We start from the raw sequence: 26,707 nt of genomic DNA, 5'->3' as shown, positions 1-26,707 counted from the left end.
TCCCACTGGATTGTCTCCTGGCTGAGTATTGGATGGTTTTTTTTTTTTTTTAAGGATTTTATATATTTATTTGACAGAGAGAGCAAGAGACCACAAGCAGGGGGAGAGGTAGGCTGAGGGAGAGAGAGAAGCAGGCTCCCCTGCAGAGCAAGGAGCCCGCGATGTGGGGCTGATCCTAGGACACTGGGATCATGACCTGAGCAGAAGGCAGACACTTAACCATCTGAGCCACCCGGGCGCCCCATACTGGGTGTTCACTGATGAAAAAGACACCACGAAACAAGAGAAAACTTAAGAATCCCATGACCCTGAGACAACCATATTAATCTTTCCATAGAGACCCTCTAGATTCTTATTTGGGTAAATATATTTCTTAAAGATTTTATTTATTTGTTTGAGAGAGAGGAAGAGAGGGAGCACAAACAGGGGATGGGACAGAGGGAGAAGCAGACTCCTCGCTGCGGAGGGAGCCCAACTCAGGGCTCTGTTCCTGGACCCTGAAACCATGACCCCAGCCAAAGGCAGACACCCAACCAACTGAGCCACCCAGATGCCAATGCCAGAAAGTCTCTTTTTGAGCTCACCTCCAAGGAGAGCTAGGGAGAGTGGAAAGATCCAGGCCTGGAAGTCAGTCAGCTCAATTCAACCTGTCTCCCATCTTGAACTAGCCAATGACCTTGGGCACCCTCTCACTTTCTCTACCTATATGCTTCAAGGCAGGGTAATGGGAGTGTACCCAGCCCCCAGCAATGAGAGAGTGTGTGTTGTCTGTATTTAAAAATGAAAATGCTGCCAATTAAACTATGTTGTGGCATTAATTGTAAGCCGTGTCCAGTTTTGAGAAACGTGAAAAGTCATGGCAATGTGTGTCTGAGAAGGGATGGAGTCTGGTACCATTATCACTGTTGTTGGTGGCTCCAGACAAGTATAGTTATTTTCCAGTAAGCAAAGGAGACTGACACCTGCTTGAAGTGTGTGCAGCGCCAGAATCAGAACCCATTTTTTTGGTGACTAGCAGAACCCTCTGCTTTCTCCGGCTTTCCAGCCTGACTTCTTGGGGAGGTTTTCCGGCATGGACACTTGGCCCTTCTGACTGTTCATCTTTCACTTATATCTGGGTTTTCTTACCCTCAGTGCTGTTGGCATTTTGGTTCAGATCATTTCTTGCTGTGGGAGCTGTCCTGGTCTCCACCTGCTAGATCCCGGTAGTAACCTCCTAGTTATGAGAACCAAAATTTTCTTCAGACATTGCCAGATGTTTCCTGGGGAGGGGAGCAGAATGACCCCTGGCTGAGAATCACTGGTTTATATCTAAACTACTCACTGTAGGGTTTCTGTATGAGAAAATGGCATTCAAAGAGACTTTTCTTACTTGGACCCAAGGAAAGACCCATGTCTTCAAAGCATGGGATTCAAAACCACCTGTGTTAGATGTGTTTGAAATGCTGCCCAGGGTGGGAGGTTGGGTGAGCCCGGTGGTGGGTATTATGGAGGGCACGTATTGCATGGAGCACTGGGTGTGGTGCATAAACAATGAATTCTGGAACATTGAAAAGAAATAAAATAGAAAAATTAAAAAAAGAAAAAAGACATGCTGCCCAAGTGCAGATCCCAGAGTCTTCCCCAGAGCTGCTGAACCAGAATTTCTGGTAAACATGTGCCCCGAAGTGAGCTCACATTGGAGCACGGGTGCTGGGGCAGGTGTATGGGGCCATTGGAGCCAAGTCTGGAAAGGTAAATGAAATCAGCTGGCCAGGAAAGGAAGGAAGTGTGCTCTAGGCCCTGCTGGGAGGGCCATGGGCCTTCCTGAGTGTACTTGAAAAGATTGCACTTGGTCCTCCCCAAGCCCTATCTCACACCTGACATCACTGCCTCTTATGTTAAATAATTTCTTTCCGAAAGCAGTGTATGTTCATTATGTAAAACAATTCAGAAATTGACTAGCACAGGAGCGCCTGGGTGGCTCATTTGGTTGGGTGTCCACCTCATGATTTCAGCTCAGGTCATGATCTTGGAGTCATGGGATGATGGTCTCGGTAAGGGGTGGTCTGTGTCTCTCCCTCTTCCCCTCCCCACGCACATTCTCTCTCTCTTTCTGAAATAAAGAATCCTTTAAAAATTGACTAGCACAAGGGAGAAAGAACTAAGATAACATGATGCCTGGACCAGAGGCAGACATTGCTAACATTGCTCTGTGCGTCTGGTGTGCTTGTTGTCTTAAGTCCTTTTTTCTCCTTAAAGGCTGTCTTCTTGAAACTCTTGTCTGTGGGAGGGAAGCAACAGCCTGAGAGGTTTGGCTCATGTTCCAGAGAGGATAGGAAATGTATCTGGATGAACTATAGGTCCTCTGCCCGAACTGGTTAATTTTCAACCTGTTGCTGGTCTCGAATGGAACATCCCATCAAAAGTCAACATTCCTCCTCTATTAAATCTCCTCGGCTTCTTGGATTCTCAGTTACTGGATAAAGGCTGCGTCATTCACGAAGCCCCAGAGTCATGCATGACCCAGCTATGCCCTCAGCTCTTGGCTGTCCCTCCAACCAACACCTGATTGGTGTCCCTGCCTCTGTGGGGCCCTTTGGGACTCTCTGCCTCTCAGCTGGCTCCTCCCTCGGCATTTAGGTCTCTTCTCCATCTCCTCTCTCCTGCTGCAGTTCCCTGACTTGTCTATAGCCCTGCTTTGACCTTGGCACTCCATTGTTGTGCACCTTTTTATGGCCGTCTGGTGGCTTGGGGAACCAGGTCCGTCTTCTGAGTCTGGCCTTGAAGGCATTCTCGAATTTGTTCCCCAGGCCCCCTTTCTCGCCGCTATTCTCGCCTTCACTTCTGGTTCCTGAAAACACAAGGGGTTTTCTGGTTGTGAGCCCTGCCTTCAGCTATGGGGCCATACCCAGCCGGCTCTTAGCCTCCTCTCTTTCTCCACAATCGGTACCTGTCCTGCAACACTGAATCCAATCGCACCTCTTCTTCACCTCTTCCTTGTAGCTTTCATTCTCTGCATTCATTATTCCTCCCATGTCGGTTACTGCTACAAGCATACGGAGTCCTGTACTGATAGAATGAAGGAGAGAGGGCTCATCTCCCTAGCTGGCTTCGAGGAGCCCTGGGGGGTAGTTCTGGCTCAGTGAGTACCAGCTCTCTGACCACAGGAAAATTACATAAGTGTCATACTCCCCACCTGTAAAATAGGGGAAGTGGGAGTGCCTTCCTTCATGTGAAGCACCATGATCAAATGGAAGGACTCATGTCAAGTACTTAATGGTCTTGTTTGGAAGAAGCCATTGCCAGCTAAGGTTTGGGTTTCCTGGCATTTTGAAGCAGCGCCTAGGCGTCTGCTCCTGCAGGGCAGGGGCCCTGCCTCTGTTATCTGCCTATTCCGTCTCTAGCCCTAGGAGAGTGCCATACATGTAGAAGGTGTTCCGTAAGTATTTCTGATTGGTTTGAGTCAATGGTTCTTCTCTTGTCTTCTAGAAGAAGTGAAAAGTTTGGTTTTAAATCAGAGAAGATTGTCTGCACAGGCCCCACACATCAAAGAGGAGTGGAACCAGGAAGATGCACGAGATAAAGCAGAAAAAGCAGGAAAACACATCAAGTCTTTGCGTGGTGAGTGGAGATGACCTTTGTGGACTAGTTGGGGGAAGTCAATGGCAGGGAAGGGGATAGATGGGTGTTGCTGGTGTCGTGCATGTACACTGGTATCCTTCCTTTGTATCAGCAACTCCTGCTGGTGCTGGTTCATTCTGGAAGGCATCACTGCTCTCAGTGCAGGAATCACTTTTTGTGGTTGGTCCTTTTTCTTTGTTTAATTTTTATTTAATGACTTATAAAACTTTTCTAACCGTAGAAGTTACATATGTGTGGTTTGCTTTTAGAAAAGTCAGTGACTATGGAAAAATATAAAACAAACAGGGAAAACAATCTATAGTTCTATCACCAGGAACAAACATTATAATATTTTGGTTATTATGTTATGGAAAATTCCTTTGCTGTAAGATTTTTTTTTTTTTTTACATAGATAGGGTTGTTCTGGATACATACTTTTGTATTCTGAGATGAATATGTACCTACATGCACTTTCCTATTTACTTAAGAATCTATTTACTGAAGAACTGCATAAACTCCATTTGTGGAGTCCATAATTTTTCATCTGCTGGTGACATTGTAAGCTTCTCTGTAGATGGGGACGTAGGGACCTCGGGAGTGTTTTCAGTATTCTCTGATGTAAACAGTGCTGAATTAGACAACTGAATAGATAGTGACTTTTTTCCTTTTTTTTTTCACCCTCCATGGGGTGTTATATAAGAAATTGGTGGCTTCCTCTCGCCTCCATTTGTCCAAATAATCCTCATTAGTCTGTGCATTTATTCATTTACTCATTTATTATTAACCAGCCTTTTTATGCTCACTGCTGCTTGGTGACTGCCATTACAAAATGGGTAAAGGACCCTCATTTCTTTAAGGAACTAGAATGGACCAGGAAGTCCATTTGCTAATAAATATTATCATATTCTCACCCAGCAGAGTTTGAAACTTTTCCCAAGATCCCCGAGGGAGATGAGAAGGTACTCAGAATGGAAGAACTTTCCACAGTTCGGTAAGGATGGAATTATGCTATTTCAGCGATTGGGAGTGGAACCCCCTCTTGCATAAACCATACAGTGTCTCACCGAGAGTCATGTGGATTTTTAGTAACTTAGCTAAGTTGGAGCTCATGCAATTCAGGTGAAATTAAAGGAACAGAGAAAGGAATGCTTGTGTTTATGAGCGCAGATATGCCCTGTGCTTTTGCACATGTTGGTTTACCTCAATTCTCATCATGGTCACTCTGAGAGATGGTATTATTACTATTTCTGGTTTTTTTTTTTTATAACATAACAGAGTGGTTAGTGATTTGCTCAAAGATTTAAAACTGGAATTCTTGGGATCTTGGGAGTGTTGGTAAAGCCAGGACTCTAGGACTTCAGAGTACCAAGTCCACAGCCTTTCCTGCTACGAGTGCAATTGCTCTTAGAGCCTAAGAAGGATCTGGAGATTCCTTGGATGCCTTGGAGGTCCAGAGGCTGAAAGGAGGCCCAGCTGGAGGCTTGGGAGAGTGGAATGGGGAGAACCAAGAAACTGTGTCATTAAAAAATCTTGACTTCTAAAAAATTGTTTTTTGTGTTGAATTGATGCATTAATTTGAGAAGAACTGACATTTTTACATTCTGAGGCTCTCCCATGCATGACCATGGTATATCTTTTTCACCTAATTCAGCTCCTCCTTTATGATTTCTAATAGAGTTCAAAAAAATTTCTTCCTATAGATGTTGGATAATTCCTGCAAATGAATTCCTGGGTATTTTAGAGCTTTGACTGCTTTTATAAGAATATATTATTTTCCATAATATTTCTAGTTAGAAATTGATAATATGAGTGTGGTCTGCAGAGCAACAGCAACAGCATGACTGGGAACTTGTTAGAAATGTGGACTGTCAGGTCCACCCAGGCTTATTGACCCATACCTGCATTTTCTTTAACAGCATTTCCAGGTTATTCATATGCACATTGAAATTTAAGAAGCTTTGGTTAGAGGAATGCAATGTCATTTCTTAAAAATCTGCTCATGGGAAAAAAAAAAATCTGCTCATGGGACACCTGGGTGGCACAGTCAGTTAAGCATCTGCCTTTGGCTCAGGTCCTGATCCCAGAGTCCTGGGATCAAGTCCCACATCAGGCTCCTTGCTCAGCAGGAAGCCTGCTTCTCCTTCTGCGTGCTGCTCCCCCTATTTGTACTCTCTTTCTCTCTGACAAATAAATAAATAAAATCTAAAATAAATAAATACAATAAAAATCTACTCCAGATTGGTCCAGTAAATAGATTCTTCGGTCTGGTCCCTGCTTTTTTTCACCTTCATTTATTTTTCTCTCCGTGAATTTTCTAGATGGAGTATTTCAAGAGAAACAGCTCTTTCTTTGGGAACAGCAGTCGGCATGGAGATGGAAGGAGAAGATCATCATGAGAGATCATCATTTAACAGCTTAACAAACATGTTAGAAAAGCAAAAATTTCAAAGTAAGTTAGGATGGGATTTTGGAATTTTATAATATAACTAGACTTAGAAGCATTATGAAATATTCCAAATTCAGAATACTTCAGAAAGATTGTTGATATGTGACCGCATGTTACTTGAAAGTAAGAAAACACTACATACCCTTTCAACTTACCCATTCTGTCTCACCCCATCCAGCCATTCCAACCCACCTTCTCCCATTCATTTACCTGCATCATTCCACCCATTTGCACACAGCCTTTCCCACTCCTGCCAATGCTTCCACGCTCCTGACTCATGATGTCATGGGGAGCATGGAAATAAAATCTCTAAAGTTGACTGTAGACTTTCAAATAAATAACTGCCTTCCTATGTGATAGATGCTGTGGTAAGAGTAGGTAGGTATGTTGAAGAAACTAAGAGTCAGCTTTATAGAAGGACTCTCAGAAGATAAGAAGTTCTTCACTTCTTATGGTAGAATGAGGGAAATTGCATTCCAGGTTGCAGGAACCACTCATGCGAAGTCTGTAATCTTGGTGACAGACCGAGAGGCGAGGGTCCTCAGAAGCTACTACATTGACCTCTTTCTTCTTCTTCTTTTTTTTTTTTTTTTAAGATTTATTTATTTATTTGACGTGGAGAGACACAGTGAGAGAGGATACGGAAGCAGGGAGAGTGGGAGAGGGAGAAGCAGGCTCCCTGCCGAGCAGGGAGCCCGATATGAGGCTCCATCCCAGGACCCCGGGATCATGATCTGAGCCAAAGGCAGACACTTCATGACTGAGCCACCTGGGTGCCCTGACCTCTTCCTTCTTAACCTTGTTCTCTTCACCAGTTTTTCAGCCAGCAGTTAGGTTTCCTGTATGAGGTGGAATATTCTAGAACTGGTGCACTTGCTGGGATGGCCCAATTCCTGTTTATACAGCTGTAATTGGTACAAATCATTTCCTTAACTCTTTATCCATTAAGTCCACTTTTCCCTGTTCGAGTTCAACACTCTGAAGCTGCAGAGAGAAGTGACTGCTCCAGGCGGGCTCTCTGCCAGGCATCGGAAACACAGTTGCTCACATTCCCTTTTCAAGGCCCTAGAAGACTAGTCCACGCTTTCATATCAGAACACCGTCAGCTCTTTGGAAAGTTTTCTCTTTTCCAGATTAAATAGCCTCACCTTTTAAAAATATTCTTTAAGCATTTGAATGAGATTTTCAAACCATCTTTTTATTTTGAAAAAAAGAAAAAAAGAAGAGAACACCAAAAAGTACGATGTATGTACAATTTAGGCGTTGCGATTTTGCCACATTTCCTTCATTTTTCTTGCTCTTTCCCCTTCTTTCTTTCTTCCTTTGTTTCTTTCCTTCCTTTATTCCTACTTCCCTCTCATCTTCTCTCCCTCCAGCCCTCCCATCCTCCCTCCCTTCTTTCTTTTTGAGAAAAAGAAGTTCACATGTAGACTCCTTTGCATCCTGTGCTTTTAAGAAGCATCCCCTAGGGGGCGCCTGGGTGGCTCCATTGGTTAAGCATCTGCCTTTGGCTCAGGTGGTGATCCCAGGGTCCTGGGACTGAGCCCCGTGTAGGGCTCCCTGCTCAGTGGGCTGTCCACTTCTCCCTCTCCTGCACTTGTGCTCTCACTCTCTCTCTCTCTCAAATAAATAAATAAAAATCTTTTTAAAAAAGCATTCCCTATCCTACATAGAAATTGGTGTGACACTTTCCTGCCACCCCATTCTTTTTTTTTTTTTTTTAAAGATTTTATTCATTGACTTGACAGACAGAGATCACAAGTAGGCAGAGAGGCAGGCAGAGAGAGAGGGGGGAAGCAGGCTCCCCGCTGAGCAGAGAGCCCGATGCGGGGCTCGATCCCAGGATCCTGGGATCATGACCTGAGCCTAAGGCAGAGGCTTTAAACCCACTGAGCCACCCAGGTGCCCCCTTCCACCCCATTCTTTCTGACACATTCAATGTTGTATTGATTTTTGTTTTTATGAGTTACAGAAATGGTTTCATACTGTACCTATCTTCCTGCAACTGGCTCTTTGCATTCAGCTTGACTTTTGAGGTTTATTTGTGTCCACATGTGTAAGTCCAAACTCCTTCCTTGTAAATTCTATAGAGGACCCCATTGGAGGGCTGTGCCCATAAATCCTTAAAAAAAGAAAAAGAAAAAGAAAAGTAAGCCAAGAAGCAGGAATAGCCACATTACATAAGATTATAACCAAATAAGCATAGGAGATGCTTTCCAGTCCACAAGGAATACACCCATGGACTCCCCACTGAGAGACATTTGAGTCGTCTCCAATTTCCCACCATCACCAACACAGTGATAGCGATCATTCTTGTGCAGGTCTCTGTGTGTCTGTGCTACAGAGCCTAGGGCATTTGCCCTGTGGGGTCAAAGGGCATGGGAAACGCACCTCCACCCCTCAGGAGGTATTGCTGGTTTTTATTCTCTGGGTTGTACCTATGTGCTCTCCTGACAGAAGTCCTGAGAATTCCAGGTTTTCCCTGTTATCAGTCATGCTTGGCATGGTCAGGGGCTTACTTCCTGATTCCTTGTGGACTCGAAAGCATCTCCTGTGCTTATTTGGTTATAATCTTAAGTAATTGGCTATTCCTGCTTCTTGGCTTACTTTTCTTTTTCTTTCCCTTTTTTTAAGCATTTTCTTATTTATTTGACAGAGATCACAAGTAGGCAGAGAGGCAGGCAGAGAGAGAGGGGGAAGCAGGCTCCCTGCTGAGCAGAGAGCCGGACGTGGGGCTTGATCCCAGGACCCTGAGATCATAACTTGAGCCGAAGGTAGAGGCTTAACCCACTGAGCCACCCAGGCACCCCTTTCTGTTGAGTTCTAAGCTTTTCTTTTAAAGATTTTATTTATTTATTTGAGAGAAAGGGAGAAATTTGAGGGAGCGGGAGAAACAGACTCCCTCCTCAGCAGGGTTCCCATCTTGGGGGCTTAGAACTTGATCCCGGGATCCCAAGATCATGACCCGAGCTGAAGGCAGATGCTTAACCGCCTGAGCCACCCAGGCAACTCTAGGTTTTACATTTTTTTCTTATGGATTCAGAAGCTTTATTCTTTACATCTTCTGATGATTATGTGTGATCACTTACGTACCCTGTAAACACCATAGGCCGGGGTCTGTAAGTTACCCATTTACTCTATGTGTGCTGGTTTTGCACACTAGTTATGTAACTATTCCTTTCCAGTTTGTACTTTCTGTGATGTTTAAGAAATCCTTCCTCATCCGGACATCAGTAGAGTCTCCTGTGTATTCTTCTAATTAGTTTGAAGTTTTTTGTTTTCCACCGTTAGTCTGCCTTTCATTTTGCCTATGGCATGAGGTGCCCGATAATTTCATTTGCCTCCAGATGGAAAGTATAATTAATTGACTAGTCCGTCCTTTCTCATTGATCTGAAATGCCACCCTGGCATCTGTTAAGTCCCCTGTGTGTGCAGTGTATTTCTGGGCTTTCTGTAGTCTGTTCCATTGGTCTTTGTATCATGGAACAAATAGCTCATGGCTTTAATTACCATAGATATACATATGTCTTATTGTCTCCTCCCCCACCCCTGCATTTGAGCTTGGCACAGAGCTGAATATTTTATGTACCTTTGCTCATTTACTCTTTTCAACACCCTACAAGGTAGGCAGTACTGTCCCCATTCTATAGGTGAGGTGACTGAGGCTCAGGATGGTTAAGGAAGGGGAGACGTGGTTCCAGAACCTTGGTGGTCTGACTTCAAAGCCCAAACCTCAGCCCTATACTGTGGTTAAGAGCTGACTTGGGGGAGGAGTTTGGTATGTGGTGATGTTGCTCTTCATCCAACCTTGGCCCCCTCTGCCCATGTTCTCGGAGTGGACCGGCTGGGAGATCAGGACGGCCCTCATGTTATTCCTGCATGTAACTGACAACCACTTTGTCATCTACATGTGAACACCTCTTCTGGTTGCTGGGGAAGGGTGGCAGCATAAAGGATGACCTCCGCTTTCCAGGGTCTTCCAGAACCTCTTTGAGTCTCTGTAGCACGTATGCATTCACATACGGGAGCTTGGATATGAGCTCCTGGGAACGCTTGTTTCCTTCCTTTGATTTCACAGTTAAAAGGAAAGACTCAGAGGGGAGAAAGAAGAGCCAGAAGAGAGGGAAGAAATCTCAAACAGAGGAGGAAACTGACCTCAAGATGGAAGGAGATTGGAAGCACGGTACCTTCTCCACCGAGCTGGCGGTGATGCCGCTCCTCGCAGGTGGCCACCCCTGGTCCCAGCGGGTCTTGGTTGTTTTGTCCCATGTGGCTAGAATGTCCATAAACAGGGTGCCCGCTAGCTTCATGCCCACAGTCACTTCAGTGAAGTGGAGGTAAGCTTCTCTGTTGTACAGAGGAGGACAAGGAGGCACAGAGAGATCAGATGTATTGTTCGAGATCACCTAGCAAGTAGGGGCAATGCCAGGGTTTGAACTCAGGCCTGATTCCGAAGAAACTGGTGAAAGTAATTGTGCTAATTTTGTTTGCTAAATAAGATGCTGCTTTTTGTAAGCACTTTCTTGCAGATGTTTCTGAAAGCATCTAGTAGAGGAAAGGGGGGAAGGCGCCAGTGTTTCCCTCCGGTCCTGTACTGCTCATCGCAAACTCTGAGCCTCCCAGTAAGCTTGCAGGAGTGCTGTCGGGGTGCCCGCGCTTGGTTCTGTGAGGAACCAAAACTTGGAGAGGGCAAAGCAATTACTTGGGATCACATAGCTCAGGGGCAGAACTGGGGTTCCGTTCTCTTGCTCTGTAAGATTGATCACAATTTGGAAACTAGGTTATCTACGGTTGGACAAATAATAAGTAGGTATGTGTGTTATATCCCTAGGTCTTGATAATGGAAAGCTCATCATGTATTTTGGGTAAAATTACATGACTTTGTTTTTAAAATAGTAATATGGAGGGATAACCCTCTTTCTTTTCAGAGAAAATAGTTTCCAGTTTATTTCATGGTTGGGGGCGGGGTGGAAGGGGGATTGTGGTTGGCTATTAGGGTGAATGTGCGCCCTCTACTGGCAAATCTGCAGAAATTTAGGCTACTGTCTTGAGCCGGCCCAAACCATTGCAGTGGCTTGCGGTTTACCCCATAAACGTTACACAGGTTCCAGGAAAATCGAATGCTCACAAGCTCTTGTATTGACAGCTATACGTTTTTTGAGGAAATACCATTAACTTTTCAGTTTTCCTTTTTAAATGGATTTTTGAAAATCAGCTTTCACCAGAAGTTGGGCCTTGAATTCAGGCTGTCTTAGTTTTCCTGGAGCAATGGAGTCTTTTCTAGAGAAGTGAGTTTTCAGAGATGCTTACCCCCCTTCAGGCTGTGGTCGAGGAAGAGCCAGCCTCCACACCGGGGTTTCAAGCTCCTGCTCGGGGCACACATCTCTGGGGCATACCTTGTGGGCTGAATCCCCAAGAGAAACTGGTGCCTAGAGGTGGGTGAGCTCCGGGTGACCTGTTGACTTTAGATCGAGGTTGATTTTGCTTCTTAATTTTGCTATGGGAGGAAGGAGAAGCTCAGATGGTCTCAAACAGCCTGGCGTGACTTTTTCCAGCAGGGTGAAGCCCAGAGGTGTCTGCCGCCCCGCCCCCCCCGCCCCCCAAAACTGCCGTCACGGCCCTGTAATGGCTCAGTGATTCCAAGAGCACCAGTGGCAGACTTTGAATCTTGACTCAGCCACTGCCCAGCAAGTTGGCCACTTCCTCTGAGTCCTTCAGTTCCATATCCTCATCTGTAGAATGGAGGGAGGATTTCTACCCCGGAGGGCTGCAATAAAGGTCACGTGAGATAAGGTGCATAAATTTGCACATAGTAGGAATCAGAGAGGTTACCAAATTGGAGCCGCTTCTGTCAGAACATTTGGGTGGGCTGGATACAGGGTGCTGGGCCTCCAGCAAGAAAGAAAGACAAGCCTCCTTCCTTATACCGATATCACGGTTTATGGTCCTCAGCTAAGAAGGGCCTTGGCTTGGCAGGCCAACTGGATGTTTGTTTTTGCCATAAAATAACAGCATAAGATCATTCTAAAACCAGCATGATAATTTTTGCTCATCATCTTTGATTTCGAATTAGGCCCTAGGCTTTGCATCCCTTAGTGGTGAATATTGATTGGCCAGTAACCCATTACGATTCTAAAAGGACTGTGGAATGATCTCTTGATTTTTGTTGCATAGTGGAGGGGCCAAGTGTTGCCAGGCAGGACTGGTTTGGACATGCGTTCCACACTTCTTAGCTGAGGGACCTGGGATGCTTTCTGAACATTTCTGGATCCCAGCTTCTCTGTCTAGAAAGCAGAGATGGAAGCTGCCACACAGGGCTGTTAGAGGACCCAGGACTTTAATGCACACTGAGGTCTGGCCGGTGTAGATGAACGCTCATTGCGGGGTCCGTTCCCAGGCTCCTCTTCTCTTACTCCGGAGCAGGGCTTCTCAGCATGGGCACTTGTGCCCCTAGGGGGACATTTGGTCATTTGAGGAGGTTTTTTGGTTGTCACAGATGGGAGCGGAGGGATGCTGCTGTTCCATAAAGCAGTGGATGGTCCCCACAGCCGAGAATTCTCTGTCCCCGAGTATCTGTGGTTTTGAAGTTGTGAAACCCTACCCTGGAATTTTGGCTGAGCCCTCCCTCACTGAATGGCGGTTTGAGTGCACATTGGTGGTGGAGATTTCTTCCATACTGGGCAGTCTTTTTCACAAAAAGGTTTACAGAGTTATAGAATACAAGTCATGATTAGTTATGGCCTTGACGAGTCAGCTCTGTTGAAGAGAAAGCTGTGGGAGCCCTGAGAGCTGTCCCCAGCAGGAGCACATGGCCCCATGGTCACGCCAGTGGGCTCAGCCGCACACCTGGGGCCCATAACTTGTTTTGGAAGGGAACCTCTTTCCGAGTGTGAGTGACTGGGCTTTCGTGTGCCCTAGAAATACATTTACAAACCTTGTGAAAGGAGCAGAGCTGATCTTTCTGCGTGCCCACTACATGCTAGGTGGTGTTCCCAGCCCCTTCGTGTACATATACCGTCTTAATCACCCTAAGCACGGTGGAATCTCTGCCCATATGAAGAAAGGAAGCCCCACAGAACCTCTGACTTGTTGTAGGTCACGTGACTACGGTGTGAGCCTAGGCCTCTCTGCTTGTACAATGGAAGATTTGACCTCTCCCCAACCCCCAACACCATTCATTATTTCTCCACCTGGTATGGACCCCTTTCACGAGAAAAAGATTCTCCCAGCTATGTGTGCCCCACACAGTGGCTCCGTTTACCCGCGTTTTTCCCTAGTTGCGCTGCTGCAACACGGCCCTACCCGGAAGTGTGCTGTGCTCAATCCAGCTCTGTTGTACCAGTTGTGTTCTACGTCTGGAGCTGCGCTTCTCTGCTTGGACCACACCCGTTAACGCAGCACCACTGGCCGCCACAACAGAGACCCTGGCATTCCGTGCTTTCGAACGTCTTCTCTTCTAAAGTCATTGCCTGAAGCAGCACCACCCAGAAGAGCTTTCTGTGGTGATGGAAATGCTCCAGAGATGTGTGGTCTGGTCGAGCAGCTCATAGCTACACATGTACTAGGCATTTGAAATGTGACTCCTGTGATGAAGGAACTGCATTTTAAATTGTATTTAGTTTTATTTATTATTTGTAAAGATTTTTTATTTATTTGTCAGAGAGGGAGAGACAGCACAAGCAGGGGATGCTGCAGGCTCCCTGCTAGGCAAGGAGCCCGATGCGGGGCTCTATCCCAGGACCCTGGGATCATGACCTGAGCTGAAGGCAGATGCTTAACCCACTGAGCCACCCTGGTGTCCTGCCTGGAGAGCTTTTAAAAACCCTAGAGTGGAGGCTACATCCCAGACCCAGTAAATCTGACTGCTTGAGGGTCCTACCTAAGCATCAGTATCCCTATAGATGATTCAGGAAATGCTTAAATTACAAGATGGCCATCAAGATTAAATCACAACAATTAGGGGCGCCTGGGTGGCTCAGTGGGTTAAGCCGCTGCCTTCGGCTCAGGTCATGATCGCGGGGTCCTGGGATCGAGCCCCGCGTCGGGCTCTCTCCTCAGCAGGGAGCCTGCTTCTCTTCCTCTCTCTCTGCCTGCCTTTCTGCCTGCTTGTGATCTCTGTCTGTCAAATAAATAAATAAAAATTCTTTTAAAAAAATCACAACAATTCTCTTAGGGAGCTTATGGGACCTCAGTTTGAGAAAACCACATATAATGTGCGGACAGTAGGTGTTTGCTAATTGTTGTTTTTTGTTTTTTTGTTTTTTTTTAGTTTTCTTCTCTTGGTTATAATTTATCATTGGCTCTTCTCAGGTTGCCTGATCCCTCTGTACTTGTCTTGGAGCTGTCATGAGTCACAGTCTAACACTGTCTGTATTTCCCTCCTGACCCCTCCAGGATGGCAAACTATTGTGAGTCGTGGTAGGGGGAAGTCTGCCAGCATTTTAGATTGTTTTTTGACTTTAAAAACAGAAGGTCCTATCATGACTGAGGAGCAAAAGCAGGACTTAAATCCCTTGACCATAAAGATCAAGTGTGTTTCCTGCCTTCCGTCACAACCTGTTCCCTTCCATGAACTAGAGGTAAGATTGTGTCAGAAAAATTGGTTGGAGAGCTCTTTTTCCCATCCGGTTGCCCATTACATGTCATCTCTAATTCCCAACAATGGCCTGCTGTGAGATGTATTATCATCCCTATTTCACCATTTAGGCTCTCACAACGAGATATGAGAGATCAGGTTCCTGGGTTTAGGAGCTACTAACTCTCAATGTCTCCCCACTACACCACAGATGTCTTTCCAGTGCAGGTAGTGAGCCTCCCATCAGAAGAGTCCCCAGGCTTCATGGAGACAGGAGCAGTGCTCATGTAGATGCTCACTCATTTTGAACGAACTGGGTTTAGCACTGATATTTACCCTGGAAGTTTCCTTCTTCTTCTTCTGATGGGATCCTTGTCTCCTGGATTCTGTCTTCCTTTTGCTTTGTCTGCTGCCTGGTTTTGCTGGAACACATCTTCCTATAGCTTCTTGAGGAAAGGTTAATGAGAGATACTTGTTTTGAGGTCTCATGTGTCTGAAAATATCTTTATTCTACCCTTACTCTTGATGAATAGTTTAGCTGGGTAGAGAATTCTCATTTTTCTTCAGTTTTGAAGGCATTATGTTTTATGTTCCATGTTGAACCTTTGGATGAGATTTTTTCTTTTCTCAAAGCAGTAGAATCTTCTTTCTGTTTTCAAAAACTGCTTGATTAGGTGTCTTAGTGTGGGCATATCCATATCCATATATTATACTTCCATTTTGAAATAAAAATTCAGAGAAAGTACCCTTCACCTGTTTTTTTTCACCCCAGTGGCTATGTCTTATGTAACAACAGTATAATATCAAAGTCAGAATATTGATAAATGTGTGTGTGTAGTTCTCTGCCATTTTATCACATGCATGGATTTATGTAATTGTCACTGCACTTAAGATACAGAACTATTCCATCACCACAAAGACCTCTCATGCTCCCCTTTTATAGTCACAACTGCTTTGTAACCTTGCATTATCCCTACGCACTAATATGTTTTCCATCTTTATAATTTTGTCAATTTGAGAATGTCATTTTTGCGGATTGAATTGTGTTCTCTCAGAAAGTTATGTTGAACACTTAACTTCCAGTGACGCAGAACGTGACTTTATTTAGAAATTGGGTCTTTATAGAGTTAATCTTGTTAAAATGAGGTCATCAGAATCCAGTATGACCAATGTCCTTATGAAAAAAGGAAATTTGGATGTAGAAACTGACACAGACAGAAGGAAGACTAAATGAAAAGATGTAGAGAGAATGCAATGTAATGAGTAGACTTATGTTGTCACAAGCCAGGAAATGTCTGGGGCTACCAGAAGCTGGAAGAGGCAAGGAAAGATGCTCCCTTAGCACCTCTGAGGGAACATGGCTTTGCTGACATGATTTTGCACTTAAAGCCTCCAGAACCATGAGACAATGAAATTCTGTTATACTAAGCCACCCAGTTCATGGTAATTTATTATGGCAGTCCTAGGAAATGGACAGTTATATAAATGGAAACATCCAGTATGACCTTTTGAGATTGGCTCCCCTTCCCCATTCAGCATAATGCCCTTGCATTTAGCGAAGCCATTTTTTATTTACTTTTAATTGTTTTTTAGGACCATTTACATTTAGTGCAATTATTGATATTTTAGAGCTTAAGTCTGCCATTTTAATATTAGTTTTCTATTTTCTGTTTCTTTTGTTTCTTTGTTTTCTTTTTCCTGTGTTCCTGTGTGTTCTTTGAAACTTTTTAGAATTCTCTTTTGATTTCTCTGTAGTATTTTTGAATGTATAGGGTTTTAGTGGTTGCTCCAGAAATTATATTATGCATACATAACTTATCACAGTCTACTGGTGTCAACATCTTTCCAGTTTGAGTGAAGTATAGAAACCTTATCTTCCTCCAAATCTGTTGACCTTATCTCATTTATAATTGTTTTAAATATTTCCTCTGTATAGACTGAGAACCACTTCAAGATGTTTGATTTTTTGCTTCAATGGTCAAATGTAATTTAGAAAACTCAAGAGGAGAAGGAAAATGTATTATATTTACCTATAAATGTGCTCTTTCTAATGTTCTTTTTTTCCTTTCTGATGTTCCAAGATTTCCTTTTTTTTTTTTTTTTTTTTTTTGCTTTTTAAATTATTTCTGTTTCAAGAACTTCCTTTAGTCATTCTTTTAGGGTAGATGTTATGACAACAAATTCTCTTTAGTTTTTCTTTGAGATGTCTTTATTTCTCCTCAATTCCTAAATGATAGCTTCACTTAATTTAGAATTTGGGGTTGACATTTCTTTTTCTTCAGCATTTGAAAAAAGTTGTGCCACTTCCCATTGTGCTGGGTGGCACTTATCTTTGCAGCTTTCAAGTTTTTTTTTCTTTGTCTCTGGTTTTTGAAAGTTTGACTCTGATGTCTGGGTGTGGATTTTTTCGGGGTTTATCCTGTTGGGTTCACTCAGTTTTCCGAAACTTAAGTTTATGTCTTTTGCAAAATTTGGGAAATTTTAGCCATTATTTCTTTAAAGAAAATATTTTATTTATTTATTTATTTATTTTAAAGAGAGCAGGAGATGGGGGGCAGAGGGAGAGAGACAGGGAGCAAAGCAGACTCCTTGCTGAGCGTGGAGCCCGACATAGGGCTTGATCCCAGGACCCTGAGATCATGACCTGAGGTGAAATCAAGAGTCAGATGCTTAACTGACTGAGCCACCCAGGCGCCCCACCATTATTTCTTGAAGTACCTTCTAGCACTACCCTTTTCCTGCTCTCATGACTCCAGTGTCATGAATGTTAATTTATTGTTACATCCCACAGGCCCCTGTCTGTTTTCCTCTATGTTCTTCAGGTCGGGTAATTTATATTGTTTTGTTTTCAACTTCACCAAGTCTTTTCTCTGTCCCTTCCATTCTGTTATTAAGCCCATCCACTGAGTTTTAAATTTTTAGGTATTATATTTTTCAATTCTAAAATTTCCATTTAGTTCTTCTTTTATCTTCTATTTCTTTGATGAGACTTTAAATTTTTTTCATTTGATTCAGTCATGTTCATACTTGCTTTAAATCATGTTCATGCTTGCTTTAAAATTCCAAACAATTCCAAGATGTGTCAGTTTGGTGTTAGCATCTGTTGATTGTCATTACTCATTTAAGATGGGATTTCTCTGGTTCTTGCTATGATAAATGATTTTTAAATTATATCCTGGACATATTAGATATTAAGTTATGAGACCCTGGATCCTATTTAAGTCTTATGTTTTAAATCTTCTGCCAGTGGAAGAAGGGGAATGCTGTCTTATTCCTGTCAGGTGGAGGTGGCAGTCCAGGTTCGCCACCCAACAACCATGCCCTAGGGTTAGCTAGCCTTGCTACCACATGACCTTGGCTAACCACCACAGTGGTTCAGAGGCCACATAAGTACTGGATGGTGAGGCACGATTTTGGCCTCCACTCTGCCTCCCTTGATGCCTTGTTACTGCTGGGCAGGGATGAAATCCTCGACTCCCCACTTGATCTTTTCTCATGCCACCCAAGTGAGGGGAATTGCTACAGTCGGGCAAGGGTAGAAATCTGGGTTTTCCATTTGACTTTGCTTATGGGAGTGAGTTGGGGCTGGTTTCCTTCATGGTGCTTGCCTGAAAGTTTTCTGGCTCACTAAGCTGCCCCATTCTTGTTTCTTTGGCTGGAGAGAGCAGACTTTGGGGGGATTTCCCCCCCCCCCAAATCCCATTAACATTTCTGAGTTTCTGTCTTCTCTAGCACTTAGTCTAGAACGTATGAGGCAAGTAGAAACCCCAGAGAATTCATCACAGTCCTTAACCTTCATCTCTCCATCCTTCTGAGTCTTGTTATGTTTGTTTTATATATAAATCCCAGAGTTGAAAGCATCCATACTTAGCAGGAGAAATAGGAAAAAGGGTGTTTATTTCATCCCATCCCCCTGACCTCCCCTTTAGGAACCATCAATTTGTCCTTGGAAGTTAAGATTCTGTTTCTTGCATTGACTTTCTCTTTTTCGCTTTGCTCATTTGTTTTGTTTCTTAAATTCCACATATGAGTGAAATCATATGTTTATCTTTCTCTGACTTATTTCGCTTAGCATTGTACTCTCTGGTTCCATTCATGTTGTTGCAAATGGCAAGATTTCATTTTTTATGGCTGAATAATATTCCATTGTATGTATATTACCACATCTTCTTTACCCATCCATCTATCAATGGACACTTGTGCTGCTTCCATAATTTAGATAATGCTGCTATAAACATCAGAGTGTATGTATCCCTTTGAATTACTTTTTCTTTTTTAATTCTTTGGATAATACCTAGTAGTGCACTTGCTTGGTCATAGGGTAGTTCTATTTTTAACTTTTTGAGGAACCTCCATTTTGTTTTCCAGAGTGGCTGCACCAGTTTGCATTCCTACCCATAGTGCAGGAGGGTTCCTCTTTTTCCACATCCTCACTAACACCCATCGTTTCTTGTGTTTTTTATTTTAGCCATTCTTTTTTGGGGGGGGTGGTGGGGAGTGTGTGAGTGTGGGGGGAAGGACAGAGGGAGAAGGAGAGAGAGAATCTTAAGCAGAGTTCATGTTCAAGGTGGTGCCTGACATGCGATTCAGTCTCACAACCCTGAGATCATGACATGAGCTGAAATTGAGTCAGATGCTTAACTGACTGAGCCACCCAGACACCACTGTTTTTTAGCCATACTATAATGTCTGTTCGTGTCTTCTCCTCATTTCTAAACTGCATTATTTTTGGTGGGGGGTGTTGAGTTGTATAAGTTCTTTATATATTTTGGATAATTTTATCCATTATATCATTTGCAAATATCTTCTCCCATTCCACAGGTTGCCTTTTAGTTTTGTTAATTGTTTCCTTCCTCATGCAGAAGTTTGTTTTTTTTTAAATGTAGTCCCAATAGTTAATTTTTGCTTTTATTTCCCATGCATCAGGAGACATATCTAGAAAAAAGTTGCTGCAACCAATGTTAAAAAGTTACTGCCTTATTTTCATATAGGATTTTTTATGGTTTCAAGTGTCACATATAGGTCTTTAACCCATTTTGGTTTTGTTTTTGTTTGTGGTGTAAGAAAGTGATCCAGTTTCATTCTTTTGCATGTAGCTGTCCTGTTTTCCCAACACCATTGGTTGACAGACTGTCTTTTTCCATTGGATATTCTTGTCTGCTTTGTCAAAGATTGGCCATATAGTTGTTGATGTATCTGTTCTATCCTGTTCTATTGATCTGTGTATCTGTTTTTGTGCCAGTACAATATTGTTTTGATTACTACAACTTTGTAATAAAACTCAAAGTCTAGAATTGTGATGCCTGCTGCTTTCCTTTGCTTTTTCAAAATTGCTTTGGCTATTTGATGTCTTTTATTGTTTCATACAAATTTTAGGATTGTTTGTTCTAGTTATGTGAAAAATGTGGTTGGCATTTTGATAGGGATTGCATTAAATGTGTGGTTTGCTTTGGATAGTATAAACATTTTAACAGTATTTGTTCTTCCACTCCATGAGCATGAAATGTCTTTCCATGTCTTTGGGTTATATTGGATTTTTTTTTTAACCAACATTTTTATGTTTTTATAGTTTTCAGAATATAAGGCTTTTATCTCTTTGGTTAAGTTTTTTCTTATTTTATTGTTTTTGGTGTAATTGTAAGTGGGATTGTTAATTTCACTTTCTGTTGCTTCATTATTAGTGTATGGAAATGCAATGTATTTCTTTTTTTTACATTTTAGATTTTATTTATTTATTTGACAGAGAGAGATCACAAGTAGGCAGAGAGGCAGGCAGAGAGAAAGAGAGAGGGAAGCAGGCTCCCTGCTGAGCAAAGAGCCCTATGTGGGGCTTGATCCCAGGACCCTGAGATCATGACCCAAGCCACAGGCAGCAGTTTAACCCACTGAGCCACCCAGGTGCCCCTATGGATTTCTTTACATTGGTTTTATATCCTTTATATCCTTTTATATCCGGTTTTATATCTGGATGTATTTCTCTGTCTCCTGACTTCAGCAGTTCTAGCAGGGATTTTTTGGTGGAGTCTTTCAGGTTTTCTATATATTGTATCATGTCATCTGTAAATAGTGAAAGTTTTGCTTCTTCCTTACATATTTGGATTGTTTTTATTTCTTTTTGTTATGTTCTTTTTTAATGTTATGTTTATTTCTTTTTGTTATGTTCTTTTTGTTGTCTGTTTGTAAATAGTGAAAGTTTTACTTCTTCCTTACAGATTTGGATGCTTTTTATTTCTTTTTGTTGTCTGTTTATTTCTTTTTGTTGTCTGTTGGGCTAGGACTTCCAGGACTATGTTGAATATAAGTGGTGAGAGTGGACATATTTGTCTGTTCCTGACCTTAGGGGAAAGACTCTCAGGTTTTCACCATTGAGAATGATATTAGCTGTGGGTTTTTCATATAAGGTCTTTATTATATCAAGGTATGTCCCCTGTAAATGTACTTTGTGGAGGGTTTTTATCATGAGTAAATGTTGTACTTTGTTAAATGATTTTTCTGTATCCATTGAAATGATCATATGGTTCTTAATCATTTCTCTCATTGGTGTGATGCATCACCTTGATTGATTTGCAAATTTTGAACCACCCTTACCACCCAGGAGTAAATCCAGCTTGATTGTGGTGAATGACTTTTTTAATGTATTGTTGGATTTGGTTTGCTATTATTTTGTTGAGAATTTTTGAATTCTGTATTCATCAACGATATTGGCCTGTAGTTCTCTTTTCCTGTGGTATCTTTATTTGGTTTTGGTATCACGGTAATGCTAGCCTCATAGAATGAATTGGGAAGTTTTCTTTTCTTTTCTATTCTTTGAAATAGTTTGAGAAAAATAAGTATTAACTCTTCTTTAAGTGTCTGGTAGAATTTGCCTATGAAGCAAATGGTCCTGGACTTTTGTTTGTTGGGAGTTTGGTGATTACTGGCTCAGTTTCTTTGCTGATAAATCATTTGTCTAAATTTTCTCTTTCTTCCTGATTCATTTTTGGTAGCTTATGTTTCTAGGAATTTATCTATTTCTTCTAGGTTGTCCAATTTGTTGGCATATAGTTTTCACAATATTCTCTTGTACTTGTTTGTATTTCTGTGGTGTTGGTTATCGTCTCCTCTCCCTTATATAGGACTTTATTTGATTATGTCCTTTCTCTCTCTTATGTTGATAAGTCTGGCTAGGGGCTTATCAATTTTATTGATTATTTTTGAAAAACTGGTTTCATTAATTTTTTTTTTTTTAGTTTCTATATCATTTTTTTCTCTGCTCTAATCTTTTATTATATCCTCCCTTCTGCTGGCTTTAGCTTTGGTTTGTTGTTATTTTTCTAGCTCCTTTAAGTGTAAGGTTAGGTTGTTGAGATTTTTCTCACTTCTTGAGATTGGTCTGCCTTGCTATAGACATAGCAGTCATTTTTGCTATGTCATTTTTGCTATTCGCAAAGTTCACAAAGGTTTGAACTTTGCATTTTTGTTTTCATTTGTTTCCATGTACTTTTTAAATTTCTTCTTTAAATTCCTGGATGACTCATTCATTGTTCAGTGGCATGTTATTTAACCTCCATGTATTTGTGGTCTTTCCGGGTTTCTTCTTGTAATTGCCTTCTAGTTTCATAGCATTGTGGTCAGAAAAGATGCATGGTATGACTTCAATGTTCTTGAATTTGTTGAGGCTTGTTTTGTGGCCTAACATGTGATCTATTCTGGAGAATGTTGTGCATGCACTTGAAAAAAATGCGTATTCTGCTGTTTTAAGATGGAATGTTCTTTTTTTTTTTTTAAGATTTTATTTATCTGTTTAAGATAGAGCATGGGTGGGGGCTAAGGGGCAGAAGGAGAGGGAGAAGCAGGCGTCCCACTGAGCAGGGAGCCCCAAGTGGGGCTCAATCCCAGGACCCTACATCATGATCTGAACTGAAGGTAGACACTTAACTGACTGAGCTACCCAGTTGACCCTAGGATGGAATGTGCTGAACGTATCTGTTGGACCCATCTGGTACGGTGTGTCATTCAAAGTCATTGTTTCCTTGCTGATTTTCGGTTTAGTTGATCTCTACATCAATGTAAGAGGAGGTGTTAAAATTCCCTACTATTAATTCATTATTATCAATTAGTTCCTTTATGTTTGTTATTAACTATTTTATGTGTCTGGGTATTCCCATGTTAGATGCATAAATATTTACAGCTGTTAAATCTTTTTGCAGGGCTGTCTGGTTTATGATTATATAGTATCCTTTTTCTCTTATTACAGTCTTTGTTTTAAAGTCTATTTTATACAGTGTAGGTATTGTTACTTCAGCTTTCTTTTTCCATTTGCATGATAGATATTTCTCCACCCCCTTACTTTCAATCTGCAGGTGTCTTTAGGTCTACATTGAGACTTTTGCATTGGTGGTTCTATATTTATTGCATTTTTATTACATCTTTTGTGATTGTTTCTGAAGATTTTCCCTGATTCTTTTTTATCTTTTTCTCTTTCATGGTTTGATATTTTTTTTAGTGATATATTTGGGTTTCTTTCTCTTTATTCTTTGCATATTTATTAATGGTTTTGATTTGTGGTTACCATTATGTTCGTATAACAGTTTATATTAAGTTGATGGTTGCTTAAGTTTGAACCCATTCTTTACTCCCTACCCCTCTCCTCCATGCTTTAGTGTCCTATGGTGTCATATTTTACATCCTTTTATTTTATGAATCCCTTTGACTGATATTTACAGAAATGCTTATTTTAAATCCTTTGTGTTTTTTTACTTTTCATACTCGTGTTCTTTCCATTTGAAGAGTTCCCTTTAATATTTCTTGCAGGGCTTATTCAGTGGTTGTGAAACTCCTTTAGTTTTTGTTTGAGAAACTCTATTTCTCCTTCTATTCTGAATGAAAGCCTTGCTGGATAGAGTATTCTTGGCTGCAGAGTTTTGCTTTTCAGCACTTTGAAGATATCTTGCTGGTCTCTTCTGGTCTGCAAAATTTCTGCTGAAAAATTTGCTGACAGCCTCATGGGGTTTCCCTTGTCTGTAACTGTCTTCTTTTTCTCTTGGTGCTTTAAAGTTTTTTTCTTTATTACTACTTCTGCCATTTTAATTACTATGTGTCTTTGTATGGGCCTCCTTGGGTTGATTTTTTGGGATGTCTCTATGCCTCCTGGATCTGGATATCTGTTTCCTTCACCAGATTAGGGATATTTTCAGCTATTATTTCTTCAAATAAATTTTCTGACCCCCTTTCTCTCTCTCTTTCTGGGATCCCTATAATGCAAATGTTATTATGTGGTCACTGAGTTCTCAATTTGCATAACTTTTTTGGTCTCATTTCCTCATCTTGGTAACTTTCCATTACTGTCTTTCAGGTCATTAATTCATTCCACTGCTTCATCTAGCTTTTTCTTAATTCCACCAAATGTATTTTAAATTTATCATGTTCTTCATCTCTGATTGATTCTTTTTTATCTCCTTGTCAAGGATCTCGCTTATGTCCTCCACTATTTACTCAAATCCAGTGAGTATCTTTATGATCATTACTTTAAATTCTGTCAGGTATATTATTTTTATTCATTTCACTTAGTTCTCTTGCTGTGGTTTGGTCCTATTCTTTCATTTGGACATATTTCTCTGTCTCCTTAATTTTTCTAACTCTCGGTGTCTGTTTCTCTCCATTAGGAAAGTCAACTACTTCTCCTGCTCTTGAAGGTAATGGCCTTATGAAAAAGAGGTCTTGTAGTGCCCCACAGTGCAGTGTCTGTTGCCCAGGACCTGGCCCTTCCAGGGAATGTCTTCTGTGTGTGTTGCCTAGGTCTTGCTGTTGAGTCCTGCTCCTTATTTCAGTCCAGTTGTCTACAGAGCCTCCCCTTGCCTCTTATGGGCAATATTTGGTTCCAAGCAGGGGTAGGGTGCATTTTAACTAGGTGTACACTAGCTGCTTGTGCAATGAAACCTGCCAACACAGCTGCTGCCACTTGAACTGAGACCCAGCAAAATACCCAGGTCAGGAGATGAGGTGTTGGTGGGGTTTGCTCCAGTTTTCTGGGAGAGGGGACTGCAGTGTAGGTACTGAGGCAAGCATGAGTGGGAAGGCAGATCTGCCAAAATGCGGGGGGTGGAACAGAGGACTTGGTGTAAGCAAGTTATGTCAGTGGTGCACTGGTTCCCACTGTAGGTTTATGCTGGAGGGTAGGGGAAGGAAATTGTGCCTGCCAGATCCTTTGTTTCTGGAGGGATCTCCCAGTGATCCTGCCTCTTGGACATGCTTTGAGATGAGTAAATCACACTGACTCCCATCTGCTCCCCCCTCCCACAACCATGGTCATTTTCTAAACTGCTGCTTCTAGGCTGTACCTGCGTGGGTTGTTTGTCATGCTGTCTTCTTTAGGGACAAGGACTCTTCTTCCTAATGCCTTCCAGGCTCTCCTAGGGCCAAGCCTGCTGATTTTTAAGATTCCAGGCTTTAAGTCGCATAGGTTGTAAGAACCTATGAAATTTGGCCCCTCTTGCTTTCAATGCCAAATGTTATGGGGACTTGTCTTCCCCTTGTGAGTTCCCCAATGTTCAAATCTGTTTTTTGCTCTTTGTACCACTGGCTCCTTCCTCACCACGGATGGTGTCCATCTTGCTCCCAAACTCTCTCTTTCTCCTTCCTACCTTCTTTGATGTGGTCTCTTCTCTACCTTTAGTTTTAGAGTTTGTTCTGCCCATCTTCAGATCATTTTATGTGTTATTTACACTGAAGTGAATGTTATCTAGTTGTACCCATGGGAAGAGGCACAGTTAGGGTCCTCCTACTCTGCCGTCTTCCCAGCCTCCTCAAATATCTTTTCTACAAATTTCTTTTCTTCTTCTGGAACTCTGATGGTACAACTATTAGACATTTTGATATTGTCCCACAGGTCCCTGGGGCTCAATTTACTTTTAATTTTCAATGTTTTTTTCTCTGTGTGTTCAGATTGCACACTTTCTTTTTTAAGAAAATAATTATTTGAGAGAGAGAGAGGAAGGGAAATGTGTGTGTGCTGGAAGCTGGGGGTAGAAGAAGAGGGAGAGATAGTCTCTAGCAGACTCTGTGCTAAGCACATAGCCTGACATGGGGCTCAATCTCATGACCCTGAGATCACAACCTGAGCTGAAACCAAGAGTCAGACACTTAACCAAACTGTGCTACCCAGGCACCACTCATATTGCGTACTTTATATTGATCTATACTCAACATCACTTATTCATTCCTCTGCCATCTCCATTTTGTTCTTTGGATCATCCAGTGAATTTTTAATTTCAGGTATTATATTTTTCAGTTATAAAATTTCCCTTTGGTTCTTCATTATAGTTTCCATTTGCTGAGACTGGCTCTATTCCATTTGTTTCAAGAATGCTTAGTTACATATTGGAGAATGTTTATAATTGTCTTAAAGTTTTCATCAGATAATTCCAGTATTCAAGTCATTTCAGAGTCGGCATCTGTTGGTTGTCTCTCCCCTTGATAACTGGTCAGCATTCCCGGTTCTTCATATGTCAAGTAATTTTGGGTTATATGTTAGACCTTTTAAATATTAAAGTTGTGAGTCCCTGAGTCTTGTTTAAATCCTGTGGAGAATGTTGGCTTTTTGTTTTGTTAGATAATAGTCTTATATAGGGTCAAGCTGTAATTTCCAATTTACCTCCCGTGGCTGTGTTTTTTTAAAATTATTTTTATAAACATATAATATGTTATTTGCCCCAGGGGTACAGGTCTGTGAATCATCAGGCTTACACATTTCACAGCACTCACCATAGCACATACCCTCCCTAATGTCCATAACCCAACCCTGCCACCTCATATCCCTACCCCATATCCCTACCCCCTCGCCCCCTAGCAGCCCTCAGTTTGTTTCATGAAATTAAGAGTCTCCCTCCAAATCCCATCTTGTTTCATTTTTTTCATTCCCTACTCCCCACAACTCCCCACCCTGCCTCTCAAATTCCTCATATCAGAGAGACTGTTTGATAATTGTCTTTCTCTGATTGGCTTATTTTGCTCAGCCTAATACCCTCTAGTTCTACCCATGTTTTTGCAAATGGCAATATTTCATTTCTTTTGATGGCTGCATAGTATTCCATCATATATATATA

The 26,707-nt window shown here is 42.0% G+C and overlaps 1 protein-coding gene across 1 annotated transcript in view; it reads left to right on the top strand.

Annotated features, from left to right (window-relative positions):
• The window catches only part of CFAP92 (cilia and flagella associated protein 92 (putative)), a 61,950-nt gene that overhangs the window by 2,900 nt on the left and 32,343 nt on the right, over window positions 1–26,707 (top strand). The window contains exons 4-8 of the mRNA XM_059388298.1: window positions 3,472–3,603; window positions 4,522–4,594; window positions 5,922–6,052; window positions 10,128–10,274; window positions 14,444–14,628. Of these exons, the coding sequence (XP_059244281.1) occupies window positions 3,472–3,603; window positions 4,522–4,594; window positions 5,922–6,052; window positions 10,128–10,274; window positions 14,444–14,628 (668 nt within the window). The remainder of the gene's footprint in view (window positions 1–3,471; window positions 3,604–4,521; window positions 4,595–5,921; window positions 6,053–10,127; window positions 10,275–14,443; window positions 14,629–26,707) is intronic.

Source organism: Mustela nigripes, chromosome 2 (assembly GCF_022355385.1).
Source record: "Mustela nigripes isolate SB6536 chromosome 2, MUSNIG.SB6536, whole genome shotgun sequence".
NCBI classification, from domain to species: Eukaryota; Metazoa; Chordata; class Mammalia; order Carnivora; family Mustelidae; genus Mustela; species Mustela nigripes.
This window is presented reverse-complemented; position numbering and strand designations above follow the sequence as displayed.